At 55.5% G+C, this 12920-nt stretch overlaps 1 protein-coding gene across 1 annotated transcript in view; it reads left to right on the plus strand.

Annotated features, from left to right (window-relative positions):
* The window catches only part of C9H14orf132 (chromosome 9 C14orf132 homolog), a 47715-nt gene extending 38883 nt beyond the window's left edge, over positions 1–8832 (plus strand). Inside the window, exon 2 of the mRNA XM_072839831.1 lies at positions 1519–8832. Coding sequence (XP_072695932.1) covers positions 1519–1743 — 225 coding nt within the window. The 3' untranslated portion in view covers positions 1744–8832. The remainder of the gene's footprint in view (positions 1–1518) is intronic.
* Positions 8833–12920: the final 4088 nt, after the last annotated feature.

Raw genomic sequence — 12920 nt, forward strand, 5'->3', positions numbered from 1 at the left:
GGCAGGGCCTCCGTGCTGCTAGCAGCAAGTGCTCAGGAAATGTGTACCGAAGGACACACTCACTCGGGGGCCGTTCCCAGCAAGCAGTAGAGGCCAGAGCCAACCCTGAGCCTAAGGCACATCCACCCCTGGAGTGACCCAGATGGCCTGGAGCAGGGACTGTCTCTTCATGGCTGTATGAGGGGTCCACCGTCCCCATCCTCAGCCTGGAGCCTTTACTCCCATCCCTGGAGTGCAAACACGCTGACATCTTATGTGCGAGGCTTTGAGAATTAGAATCACTCTTCTGGGGAGTGTGTCTCTGTACGCCAGACGCTCTGAAGTGCTCATACCCGTCGACTCCGAAGTTCCGTGCCTGTGCATCTGACCCAATAAATAAAAATGCATGTATAAGCATGCATGTATGCTCAAATGCACATATGGGATGCTTATCAGTGCATTATTTATAAAAGGAAAAAAAACGAAATTCCTGAATCTCCAATTCTAGGGGGAGGGTCAAATCGGGGTGTGTAAGGATGCTTCGGTGGCTCAGTGGTTGAGCCTCTGCCTTTGGCTCAGGGCGTGATCCTGGAGACCCGGGATCGAGTCCCGCATCAGGCTCTCCGCAGGGAGCCTCCTTCTCCCTCTGCCTGTGTCTCTGCCTCTCTCTCTGTGTGTCTCATGAATAAATAAATAAAATATTTTAAATAAATATATTGGGGTTTGTATTTGTGGTGGAATAGTGTACAACGGGTAAAATGGTGTTTGATGAACTTGTTATACAGGAATGTAAAACCACATATTCAGACGTGTTTTCTCTCTCTCTGTCTCACACATACCTACACCCGCGTCCACTCACCTAGGAAAAAGGTGCCAAAGAAAAATGGCACAATGTTAACAGTGATTAACCTAAAGCAGTGAGGCAGATTCTCAATTTTTCTTTTTTTTTTTTTAAGGATTTTATTTATTTATTTATGAGATACAGAGAGAGAGAGAGAGGCAGAGACACAGGCAGAGGGAGAAGCAGGCTCCATGCAGGGAGCCCGACGTGGGACTCGACCCCGGGTCTCCAGGATCAGGCCCTGGGCCGAAGGTGGCGTTAAACCGCTGAGCCATCCAAGCTGCCCTCAATTTTTCTTTATCATCTTTCACATCTCCTTAATGTTCTGAGCGTGATAACTTTACGATGAGCAGAGGAAGGGACGGCGTTTTTCTAGCCATGCTGGCGTGGAGGGCCTGGCCTAGAGGGGGTCTGTAAGTCCCGGTGACTGCTGGCGGCTGTGGGTGCACTGCCCCGCCGCTGTGTGCCTTAGTGCTTCCATCTGTGAAATGGGCATGAGCATATCTGCCTCCAAGCGTTGCTTAAAAGCAATCTCCTCGCTAGCTTCAACCAGGCACTGCCCGTGAGAACGAACACGAGGAGAGCCCCGGGAGAGGCTGTGTGTGCGCACAGGGCTGCCTGAACAGGCAGCTGTGTCTTGGGGGGGTGCCTCCCGAGCCCCATGAGCCCCAGTTAATTCTCTGTCTCCCTCTCCGCAGCTGCCCATGATGGGAGGCGCCTTCATGGACTCGCCCAACGAGGACTTCAGCACGGAGTACTCCCTCTTTAACTCCTCCACCAACGTCCACGCGGCCTCCAACGGCCAGGGCCAGCTGGAGGAGCCCCCGCGGTCCTCCAACGACGCCGTCTTGCTCTGGATTGCCATCATAGCGACACTGGGGAACATTGTGGTGGTTGGGGTGGTGTACGCCTTCACCTTCTGAGGTTCGGGCGCCCACGAGCTCCGGGCCGGCTCACCCCGTGCTGGGCTCACGGCAGGGCCAGGCTTTGCTCGGGGCACCGGCACTGTTGGCCTTTGGCTGTGCCCACATTCTGGAACCAGGAGCTCTGACCACACACACAGCCTCTCCGGGGGCAGCGACCCTGCAGGGTCGGGAATTCCCCCAAGCAGCCCTGATTTCCAAATTTTCCTTGCTGTGGTCAAGCTGATCCAGAAAACACGGGAGCGTGAGCTTCCAGCCCCTGGAGGCGTGATGGGGCAAAGACTTCGAGGAGCAAATTGGAAGATTTTTGAAACCGTATTCCAAAAAGGTAAGACCAGAGGAAACAGCCAGTTAGGTGTGAAATATGGACATGGTTGGACGATCGCTTGCTGGCAGTAAATAATCACATATGTGTCTTGTTTTTATGCCAACTTACACCCCTGGTGTGTGGGGTGCCGGGCAAGAGCAGCCCTCAGAACTGGCGTGTTCCCAGCCCAGCCTTGGTCTCCCACTCAGCCCTCTGGAATACCGGTGGTGGTTACTGGGCCACAGAACATTCCTCGTGTGACTTGGACAGGGCACCTCTGTCACCAGACACTTGGCCCCTTTTGAGACCCGGATGCATCGGGAAATCCAAGGCTGGGGAATTACTGGTGACGTGGTGGGATTTCCCGGGGTGGGGGGTTCTCTGCTGGACGGACTTGCTCTTCTTTTTAAAAAGAGAAGCAGCGCCTTTAAAACTGCAGATCTGCCAAGTAGTCAAGTCTTCAGACCACCTGCCTGAAGATGCTCTTTCTCCTCTGAGCAATCACGGGACTTTAGGGATGGCGGGCTCATGCCCACCTGATCTTCCGACGGATGGGAGGGAGAGGGCGATTGGCCTGTGATCACAGGGCAGGGTGCTGGAGCCCCCGGGGCAGGAGGGACTCTTCCTGACTCACTGGGCTCTCTCAGCCCCAAGGAAGCACTGTCTTAAGCAAATTCCTACTTCTCAGCTGTCCTCGGGGAGAATGCCTATGGGGTCTGGAAGCTGTGTGCCAGGTGGGCAGGGTCCTCAGACTCCTGCATTGTACCCTGGGTTTGGCGACCGTGTTCCCCTGCAAGTGGGGACGAGCTCTGTCCGAGTCAGCCTCCTTGCATTCCTCCAAGCCAGTGGCTGGGGGGTCTGGGAAGCAGGGGAGCCTCCTGCAAAGACCAGAACAGGATGGGAGGCACTGGGAGAGAGGGGCAGCACGGAAAAGGACTCGCTCTTCTGTCCTTAGGAAAGGCCCCTGCACGGTACCTCCCTTCCCCAGGTGGCTCCCCTGTGCCCAGCAGAGTGGGAGAGGCTCACATGCGGGCTCCCTCACTTACAGGCCAGGAGTGGCTTTCTCCTTGCCCCCCTGCTCCCCCGTGCCGTGCAAAAGAAAATAAATGCTCTAAACGTCCCCTATGTGGTTGAGAAACTTAAAAGCCTGGGTGGGAACCTGTGGTGCTGTTTGGGGACAATTGCAAAAAGGCTAATTGTGTGTCCCTGTGGTCTCAGGAGAAATGAGTGTTCCTGATGACAGGCAAAGGGACATCTTAATTGTCCAGAGGCAGTCATTCGCCTGCGAGGTTGGCGCTGAGCTGCTGTGATAACAGGATTACCAGCCCAACCTCCAGACAGCGTTAGCAGACGGCCGCCAGTTCTGTTTAGCCACATCTGTCACTGTGGCTGTGCACGCGTGCACAAATGCTGTGGCTCAAGTGGAGGTCACGAGCGCAGAGAGCCAGCGTGACCCTTGCAGAGAGGGACCTTGTGCCTGGGCTCCTTCTGGAATCACTGACAGGGCTGTGCTCTCCGTGGGACCAAGCCGGGGGCTGGGCTGCGTGACTAGCCATGGCGTGGCTGTCACCCCGGCTACTTCTCTAGCAAACTCTTCTCCGTCCCAAGCCCCCACGTGTGCCCAATCAGCAAGGGCTTTTCTTATACAGGTGTCTTCAGGAGAACCCAAGGAGGAGGTCCAGAGCCAGGATGGGGAACCAAGGTGATGCTTGGTGTCTTTGTGGGGGTCACTCTGGCCCAGATATCCTGATTCCTTACCTTCTGACCCCACAGCCTCAGAGGAGCCCTGTGAAGAGGCAGGTGACAGCTCCCTGTCCTCCAAATGGCCTGCGGCAGTGGCAGTGGGAGAGAGGGTTCTGTGTGCTGTGACAGAGGAGGAGCAGAGAGTGTGGTCCTAGCTCTAAGGAAAGACTCCACGTATCCAGGGCAGCCCTGGCGGGCCGGGTGTTCTCTGGGTAATTCTGGGCACAGGGGTCTCCCCCGTGAAGGCTTTCATTTCCCCTGGCATAAATGCCAGTTAAATTCAACTTCCAAATATTTCTCTCTCTTCAGTGTCAGGACCACAGACACAGGACCTGGAGCTTGAGGGACCATCTTATTCAAACTGCCTTCTACGATTGTCCCAGTCTCCTACAGTATTTTTATCCATTTTTTTTTTCCCACCACCACTTAGATAACAACAAGGATAGATGTGCATGAGAATGTCCAATTAAGGGTAAAGGACAGATTTCCAGCCAGAGAGGGTGCTGTGCTGTCCCGCCTGCCTTACTTAGCTCGGCTCTGTCTTGGGTGTTAGGTAACAGGCAGGCACCGGGCTAGAGACGCACATGTATGTGTTTAATCTGGATGATTACCTCACAGCATCATTGCTCCAGTATGTAGATATGGAACCAGAAGCTCAGAGGGGCGGAGAGCTTACCTGAGTCCACACAGCATGAAAGTGGCAAGCTGAGATTTGAGTGTGGACCCTCCGGCTCTAAAGCCAGCCTCCTGCTGCTGCACCATGCTGCCGTCAGTGGCTGGGTGGCACCTCCAGGGTACATTTAAACAAGGCTCTGGGTCTACAGAGGCCATTCCCCAAGGCCCCATGTCATGGTGTGGCCCGGGCCAGCTCTGGCTTCCTCCACAGGTAGAAGTCTGATCGTCCCCCGAATGGGGCATGCTCGTCCCCCTGCCCATTGCCCTCTCTTTGTTTAAGCTTCAGGGATGGGGCCCTGTTACCTGCCCCTCTCTTTAAAATTGAACACAAGAGTTTTTGTGTGGCCAGAGAAGTTACTAGAGAGCAGCTTTCTTGGGAGACGTGCAGAAGGACCCTGACCATGACCTAGAGCCCAACAAAGGGGCTCATGCAAGGAGGGAGGCTCAGGCAGCCAGAACCGCCGAGGAGGGTCAGGGTGGTCCGTGTTGTGGGTGAGGCTCCAGCCCAGGCTCAGGCCTTCTGTTGAGACCCTCTCCCAAGCAGGCAGGATGGAGGCTCCTGTCTCACGCCCCAGCCTGGGGCTCCCACCTGGCTTCACCTGGGTAAGGTTGGCCCCAGAGCCCACCTTGACTTAATAAGCCGATGCTGAGGAAGAAGGGGCTTGCCTCTTCAGGAGCTGCTCTTCAATTTTTTTTTTTTTAATTTATGATAGTCACAGAGAGAGAGAGGCAGAGACATAGGCAGAGGGAGAAGCAGGCTCCATGCACTGGGAGCCCGACATGGGATTCGATCCCGGGTCTCCAAGATCGCGCCCTGGGCCAAAGGCAGGCGCTAAACCACTGCGCCACCCAGGGATCCCAGGAGCTGCTCTTCAGAGAAGGGGTCCTGCATTTGCTGGAATGTTCCCCATGCTTGGGCCTCTGACATGCCTCCCATCTTCCCTCTGCAAGCCACAGGTGTCCGTACCTGTGTTTGTTTGCATGTGGGACACTTCACTGAACAAAGCAACACCTGCTTTAGGAGGGCTGGAGCCACTGTCACGGGAGCTTTGGAGGAGAGGCCAGAGGACACGTTAGCCAGGTGTGTCCCGAGGAGATTCCACCTCCTGCATGGGCCTGGGTGGGGTGATTGCTCTGCTGTCCCTCCCTTTTCCCTGAGATCAAGGTCAAGAGGCAGGTGAGAGTTTCCTGCCCTCCCCTGCCCTCCAGAGAGAGATGATTGTATCTTCTTTCAGGAGATCCCTGGGATCGGAGGGAGAAAGTTAGGGAGGGCAGGCTGGTACCACTTGGCTGGGGAGGCAATAAGCCATTTTCCAGCCTGTTCCAAATGGAAGGCCTGGATGCCGGCCAGACCACTAGCGTATGTTGGAATCCCTCCCTGGAGACTGGAGAAACTCGGCCATCGTCTGCTGTGCGCCTGACTCCTTCCAGACAAATGCTCCTGTCCTTCCTCAGGAGCATGACCTTCTTTCATCATTAGCAGTGATATTATTGATAATTATTATCCTTACTGTGCTCATCTATCGTGCATCTTCCTTGTGCTGTGCTCTGTTTGTATCCCATTGACTTCTCAACCCATCCCTGAGAGGCAGAAGTGAGGTGCAGAGAAGGGCACGTTAATTATCATCCCCCCTTTTTTTCTGCTGAGAAAACTGAGGCCAGACCAGTGCGTCTGAGAACCCACATCTAGAGAGCTGTGATTCAGATCCGCCGCTGCTGGCTCCCCAGGCTGGGTGGCTACCCGGCGTCTCCCTGCGTGCACGCTCTCCACCGTGAACCCTCTGGAACGGACCGTCCCAGGACGGGGACTCCGAGGCTGGGGCTGTTTGGGTCCTGGATCAAGGATTTCAAGTGTAGGTCCTGGAAGGGGGACAGGAGCATGTGCACATGTTGAGCAGTCTGAGAACCTCCCAGCAGTAAAGAAGCATTAGAGAGCCCCCAGTGAGGACCTGTAATGTCAGGGCGGGTAAAGGGGTGGAGAACTGGCAGGTCCCCGGCTGCCTGGCCCAGGACACCATCTCCCAGCCTGCTGGGCAGTCACCGGGGAGTGCAGGGCTGGCCCTGGGTTGCCAGCACCAGCCCCAGGACCAGCATCGTGCTCTCTGCCAGCTGTCCCCCGGCACCCTGGGCCGTGTCCTGGCACGTGCCCTTGACGCCCCCCCCCCCAGAATGAATGCTAGTTGGGCTGGGTGCCCTGATGGAACAACCAAGCAGCTGTGCTCAGGGACCCCACAGGAACAGTCAGAGTCCCATTGTCCTGTAGTGGCCTGCCCCACCTCTCCTGCCCTGCCTGCCCCATGGGCCTCTGGCCTCGGTCATTCCGTGACGGGGACATGGGACAGGCCGGCTGAGCTGAATGCTGAGAGCCCAGAGGGACAGAGTTCATAATCTCCAAGCGGAAAAGAAGGAGCCCCTCCAAGAGACTCAGGTCATCAGAATCAAGTAGGTGGCCAGATGTCCCCGGAAAGTCACTTCTGGGAGATTAGACCTTGGGCATTTTCTTGCCTCTCTTTTTTTGGGGGGCGGGGCGGTGTGTGTGACAGAGGACAAAATAGTGCAAACCACAGTGACTGAAGAGAGGAACGATTCCCCCAGAGTGAGAAGAGGGCAGCTGTCAGGAGCAAAATGGAATGGTCGAAATGTATGAAAAATTGGCTCCATAGATTTGGGAGTGTAAGTCTGTGTTGTTTGTTTTGAGTCACTGGGAAAGTCATAAATTGTTTTATCAAGAGAGATGATAAAAGCAGAGGGAGCCCTGGGAGAGGCAGGACAGGCTGCGCGGTACCCCAGACGTACCCCGCACCCATCCTTCGGCCATGGTACGGACTTGCACCTGCTGGAACTCGAGCCAGCTGCTTTCATGAGGCTCCATCCTCTGGCCCTGGGTCCTTCCCGCCATCCCAGGAGGGTGGCTGAGACCTGTCCTGCCTTGGGGTTAAATCCTGACACATCCCCAAGGCATATGTGCAGGGAACTTGTGTGTTGTGGCAGTTGGGGAAATCCAGAGCCCTTATTCTTCACCATGTGGCTAAGCAGCCACCAGTGATCCCGGGGGCTGTCCCACTACGGTCTTAAGGAACGAGAGAATCACTGCACGTCCAGTCCAAAGCATTGTCCCAGCAATCTGGGTGATTCTGACCAGGGCTCTGTATGCTGGTAGGAAGGGAGTTTCCAAACGTTCACACTTCGGGGGGACGGAGTCTCTGAGAGGTTTGTGAGAGCTTGGGCTGGTCGGCAGGAGCCCAGGGCATCCATGTAGCAACGTTTCTCCACCATTATGCCAGTGGTTCTCAATCTTGGAAGATTCTGTCCTTTCGGGGGATCTTTGGCAATGTCCGGAGACAATTTTGGTTTTCACAACTTGGTGGGGGGTGACCTTCTACTGGCATCTAGCGGATAGGAGCCTGCGATGCTGTTGAGCACCCCCAACAACACAGAATGAATGAACTGGCCCCAAAACACCAATTGTGGTGAAATGGGGAAAGCCGGCGGTGGGCAATGCTAGCTCCAAAGCTCTACCTTTCCCCTTTTGTGAGTCGTCGAATGCATCAGAGCTCTTCTGGGCAACAGCAGGGATCCCGGCTGCAGCCCTGAGGTCAGATAATCCCAGCAGAGGGCAGTGGCCTGCAGCCTAGCAAGTCTTGGGTATCCATGGACTCCCCATTCCCACCACCTTGGGCTCTCAAGGGGAGACTCGGCCCGGATGGAGGAAGCCCTACAAAGCGGATGGGAAGGAGAGGCTGAACTTGTCCCAGTAGCTGTGGTCCCTGGGACCCGGAGGGACCTGACTTCTGCTGCATCTGAGAAGCGCTTCTTGGGCGGGGGGGGCAGCAGGGAGCTTGGAAAGGATGAGGATGGGAGGGGCTGCCTAACAGCCTGTGGACAAACCTGCATCTTAACCTTGTTTTTGACTCTCCATGTGCCCCATCCCACCCCCCCACCCCTGATTGAAGGCATAGTCACACTTTCTACTATTTAAAGTTTTGCAGAAACCGTATTGTAACGAGCCGCTCTCCAGACACCAGTTCTTCACGCAGAGAGAATCAGAAACGTTTCTGTGTCTTACTAATGTTTTCATAATCAACTTGTAAGTAGTTTACTTAATTAAAAAAAAAAGGTATTTTAACTATTCTTGTAACCCTTTGCTACTCAACACCCCCCACCCCCAGTTTTGCGATGAGATCACTAACTTTTACTACAGTGAAAAGACGATTTCTTAATGGAGGGCTTCAAGGCGCTCTTTGGTGAAAAATATCTAACCTTGATGGATGTAAAAATGTGGCTGTGGAGTCGTGTCCGTTGTCAGCACTATTGCTTTTGTCTTTTTCTATTATGATCATTAAACACAAAAACCAAAAACATTACCTCCTAAGTGTCTGAATCCAACGTGTGCTTTAGCTAAGGATGCCATCTATTTGTCGCAGCTAGGCTCAGCTCCAGGTACGTCCATCCTGGTGCCCCGTCTGCCCCACTCAAGGAAAGATGACGACACCCCCTCCCCGGGACCCTCCCCAGGCCCCCCGGCCTCACACCTGGAACAGACCACAGGAGCCGCATCCACTTCCCCATCGGGAGCCCTCACCCTGTGAGTCCTCTGAGAGCAAAGTGCAGTCGCAGGGGTCCCCGCGACTTACTCAACCTTTTAATCCCCCGCACCTAACACCGTGCCTGACTCACTGTCAACACCCAACAGACATTCAGGGAATGAATGAATGATATCTGAAAGACCGGCCCAGTAAATTTCCGCAGTGAGCCTGAATTTATAGTTTCATTCATTCACTGATAGCAGCAAACATATGGCACTGACTAGGTGTTCCGTGCAGCTCTGAGCTCTTTACACGTATTAGCTCACTTTGTTGCCACAGCAACTATATAAAGTAGGCACTACTGTTACCCTGTTTCTGTTTTTACGAAAGAGGCAACTGAGGCAGGGCGCATTTCCTGGCCCAGGGCCATGTAGCTGGTGTCTCTCGGTGGCAGGACCAGGACTGGAATCCAGGCAGGGCTCGGAGTCCGTATTCTAATGGCTGTAAAATGCCTCCTTGACATTTGTTGAGCTCCAACTGTGTTGCAGCAGGGGTGCTGGGGCAGGTGAGCGGCCCCTGTCCCTGAGCACATGCTTGAGGTAGAGAGAGCCACAGAGAATGTCGCTGTCAATGTTATATGCCCAAATGAAAAGGGACCAGGTGTTGAGTCCTGCACCAGGGTCCCTACTAATGGGTCCATATCAGGCCCCAAAGGCGGTCCTCTCTGGTCCCACTGAGGCAGGAACAGTGCAAGAAACTGATGGGCTTCGTGGCTTAGGGAACAGCTGACAGCTAATGGGAGCTTAGACCCAAAGCCCTGGGCCCCAACTTGAAGTCTGGTCATCCTAAAAGGTAGGAGGGGTCTACCTCTGGAGCGGGTGTGGGATGGGGCAGGCCAGTCAAAAAATCCATGGACCAGGTGTCAAAGGCTTTAATGACCAAGAGGTCTTGGGCTGCAGAAAACCCCCCTCAACACACACACACACACACACACACACACACACACACACACCTCCCACCCTGATTACAGTCTCAGACCCGTTCCAGTGCTTCTGGTCCCTTCTGTCAAGGAGGGTTCCCAGAGAAGGGGAGGACCTGCACTGTCAGGTCCAGCTCCCTAATCCGTGGGACCCAGTGTCAAATGAAAACGCGGAGCTCTTGTTCATCGTTCGGAAGAATTTCAAGATAGTGACCCCAGGGCGACAAACCAAGCATAGGGCCCTTCTGAGCGCGGGGACCCCTGCGACTGCACAGGTCACACGCCCATGAATCAGCCCTGGCCACCTCTGCTCTGAGCTACGCGGCCAGGGGAAGAAAGGAACAGATTAACACGCTCCACCCCACACCGTCTTCTTTCCTAGGATGATGCTTCTCCTAGAAGTAATGTCAGCTGCTATGGAGGAGGCAGAAAGGACCAGAAAATGCTCCCCCTTCCTGCATGCTGGCTCCTTTTACTGTGTGACTGCAAGGCAGTCCTGGGGATATGGGTGATTAGCAGATAAAGCCAGCTTGAAGGAGCCCTGGATGTCAGAGTGGGAGGGTCATGGTGGGCAGTGCGCTGCCATCAGCTGTACCCAAGCAGGGCTGGGCCTCGGGGAGGAGGGGACACAGTGTCTGGAGGAGGAATATATTGTCTTGATATTTTAACGGTTTGAAATGGGTTTGCTGGCTCAGGATGTCAACACGCAATATTGGGCCCGTAAAGAGGTGAACGTTCGAACAACCACAGCTCTCCAGTCCGGGGAGCCAGCCGGTTGCTGGGTGGGTGGGGCAGGTGGGCTCCCTTCTCCTGAACAAGCCTGCCTGTCCCCTGTGGCTCACCCATGTGTCCCCCCGCCCAGTGCCCAGCCCAGGCGTGGCCCCGTGTCATACCTCCCCACGAGTGGGTGGATAAATAAACCAGAGCAGGTGGGATGACAAACACACCGCCCTCGGACACCCAGTGGCATGGCCATCCCAGTGTCACCCCTGGAGCTGTCTGAGCCGTTGCTGGAGGAGAAAGAAGAGGAGGAGGGGAGGGAGGGTGGTGGGCCCCCCAGGGGTTCTGGGGCCCCTGCTCCCACAGCTCCGAAGCCTGCCCTCCCTGGTGATTTTCCATTTGGCTCGGGCAGGCCTCCATTCGTTTAGGTCCCTGCAGGGTGCTGGCCTGGCCAGGGCAGCAGAAATGGCTGGACGATGAATATTTATGCAAGCTGGGCAGCGGGGGCCTTTCCTGCAAAGGACACAAATAACATTAACCACCATGGCAACCGCGCTGGCTTGCAAGCTCTTTCCAACCCAGCTTTGATCCTCCAGCCGCAGGGGAGGGGGTGCTCCTGTGTGGGCCCCTCCCAACCCACAGCAACCTGCCTCTATCACTCCGGGCTGGGCTCGGAGATGCCTGGGGAACAGGGAAGGCCCCTCTCTCTTGCAATTTCCTGGGCCACGGGAGCGTCTTTAATCCTAACCAGGTGACCCCAGGTGGGGTCCCCATGGCTGAGGCTTGGAACTTTTGGCCCCCACCCTCACTCTCTGCGGGGAGGTGAGGGGCTGGAGGTAAGTCATCCATCCTGCCTGCTCAAAGCAACCCCCATAAAATCCCTAAACCGGGGGGTGGGGGTTGGGAGAACGACCAAGTGGAGGAACCCAGCCACATCCAGGGGGCAGTGCACCCCAAACTCCGCAGGGTTGGATGCACCTGCACCAGGACCCTCTCAGCCTTGCTCTGGTTGCTCAGCCATGTTCTGTGTGACACGACATCCTTTATCACAAACTGGCAAACACGGTCCAGTGTTTCCCTGAGTTCTGTGAGCTGTTCTAGCAAATCATGGAACCCGAGGAAGGTGGTGTGGGAAGGCCCCCAACTGACCAGTCGGACACAAGTGTGGGGACCCCGGGGGCCATCTGATGTGGGGGCAGTCTGGTGGGTCTGAGCCCGTAAGCCCCCAGGTAGTTAGTGTCAGGAGGGAAGGAAAGTACAGGCCCCCCCAGGGGTGTCCGAGAGTTGGAGAAACCATCAGTGTGGAGAGCACCCCACACAGTCCGTGTCGGAAGAATCGTTCACAGAGGAACGGTTTTCCTTCAATAACATCGAGTGGATGCTTCGATGTTATTGATAAATGTTTGGAGAAAAATAAAGCAGGCAGGGCTGGAGGGAAGGGACGCACCATTGGGGAGGGATGTCAGGAACCTGGCAATGGTGACCAAGGCCCAGCAGGAGAAGTTCAGGTATGACAAGGGTGCCCTGGGTGACCACTGTCAGCAGGGACACCCGGCTTTGTGCAAAAGTGACAGAGGGAGCAAGAAGGGGCAGGTGTGGGCCTGGGGGGCTCAGGGAGGGTCAGGAGTGAACAAATACAAAGGAGGGGCCCGCTGGGCCCGCTCACTGGCAGCTCTGCAAACGACGTCCACCCTCCTGCAAAGCCCAGGAGACAGACCCCATTTTCCCCCCACAATGACATTTTGAGGGAATGGCTCTAAGATGGTTGAGAAAGGCCCTCCTGGGTTGTGGGTGGCCCAGAGACGGAGGGTTCACTGTGTAAGCAGCGCCCCCCCAAACACACACCCCTTTTCTTTAGTAAATGCTCTTAAGAAAAGAAGGTCAGAGGCTTATGTCAGGTGTTGGCTAGAAAGACAGTGAATTCTTTGGACAGCCCTGAGCTTTTCCAGACGGGCTGGGGAACCCCGGGGACAGGCCTTTGGCTGCCAGATGCCGTGCGAAGTCTCTCCGGGTGGGGGTTCGGAAGGAGTCATCAAATGCCAGGAGAGCTGCTTGCAGTTCTCAGAACTCCTGCTCCCAGGGGTGTGGTGGTGGCTCAGCCCAAGATGACAGTTCGAACCCTCCACCCGACCGTCGTGCCCAGCACCCACCCCGGCCCCACCCTGAGGAGCTGGGTGGAGAAGAGAGTTCCACACGCAGTTCTTGTGGTCAAGTGTGGTCTTGTCCC

This window comes from Canis lupus, chromosome 9, assembly GCF_048164855.1.
Source record: "Canis lupus baileyi chromosome 9, mCanLup2.hap1, whole genome shotgun sequence".
Taxonomy (NCBI): domain Eukaryota; kingdom Metazoa; phylum Chordata; class Mammalia; order Carnivora; family Canidae; genus Canis; species Canis lupus.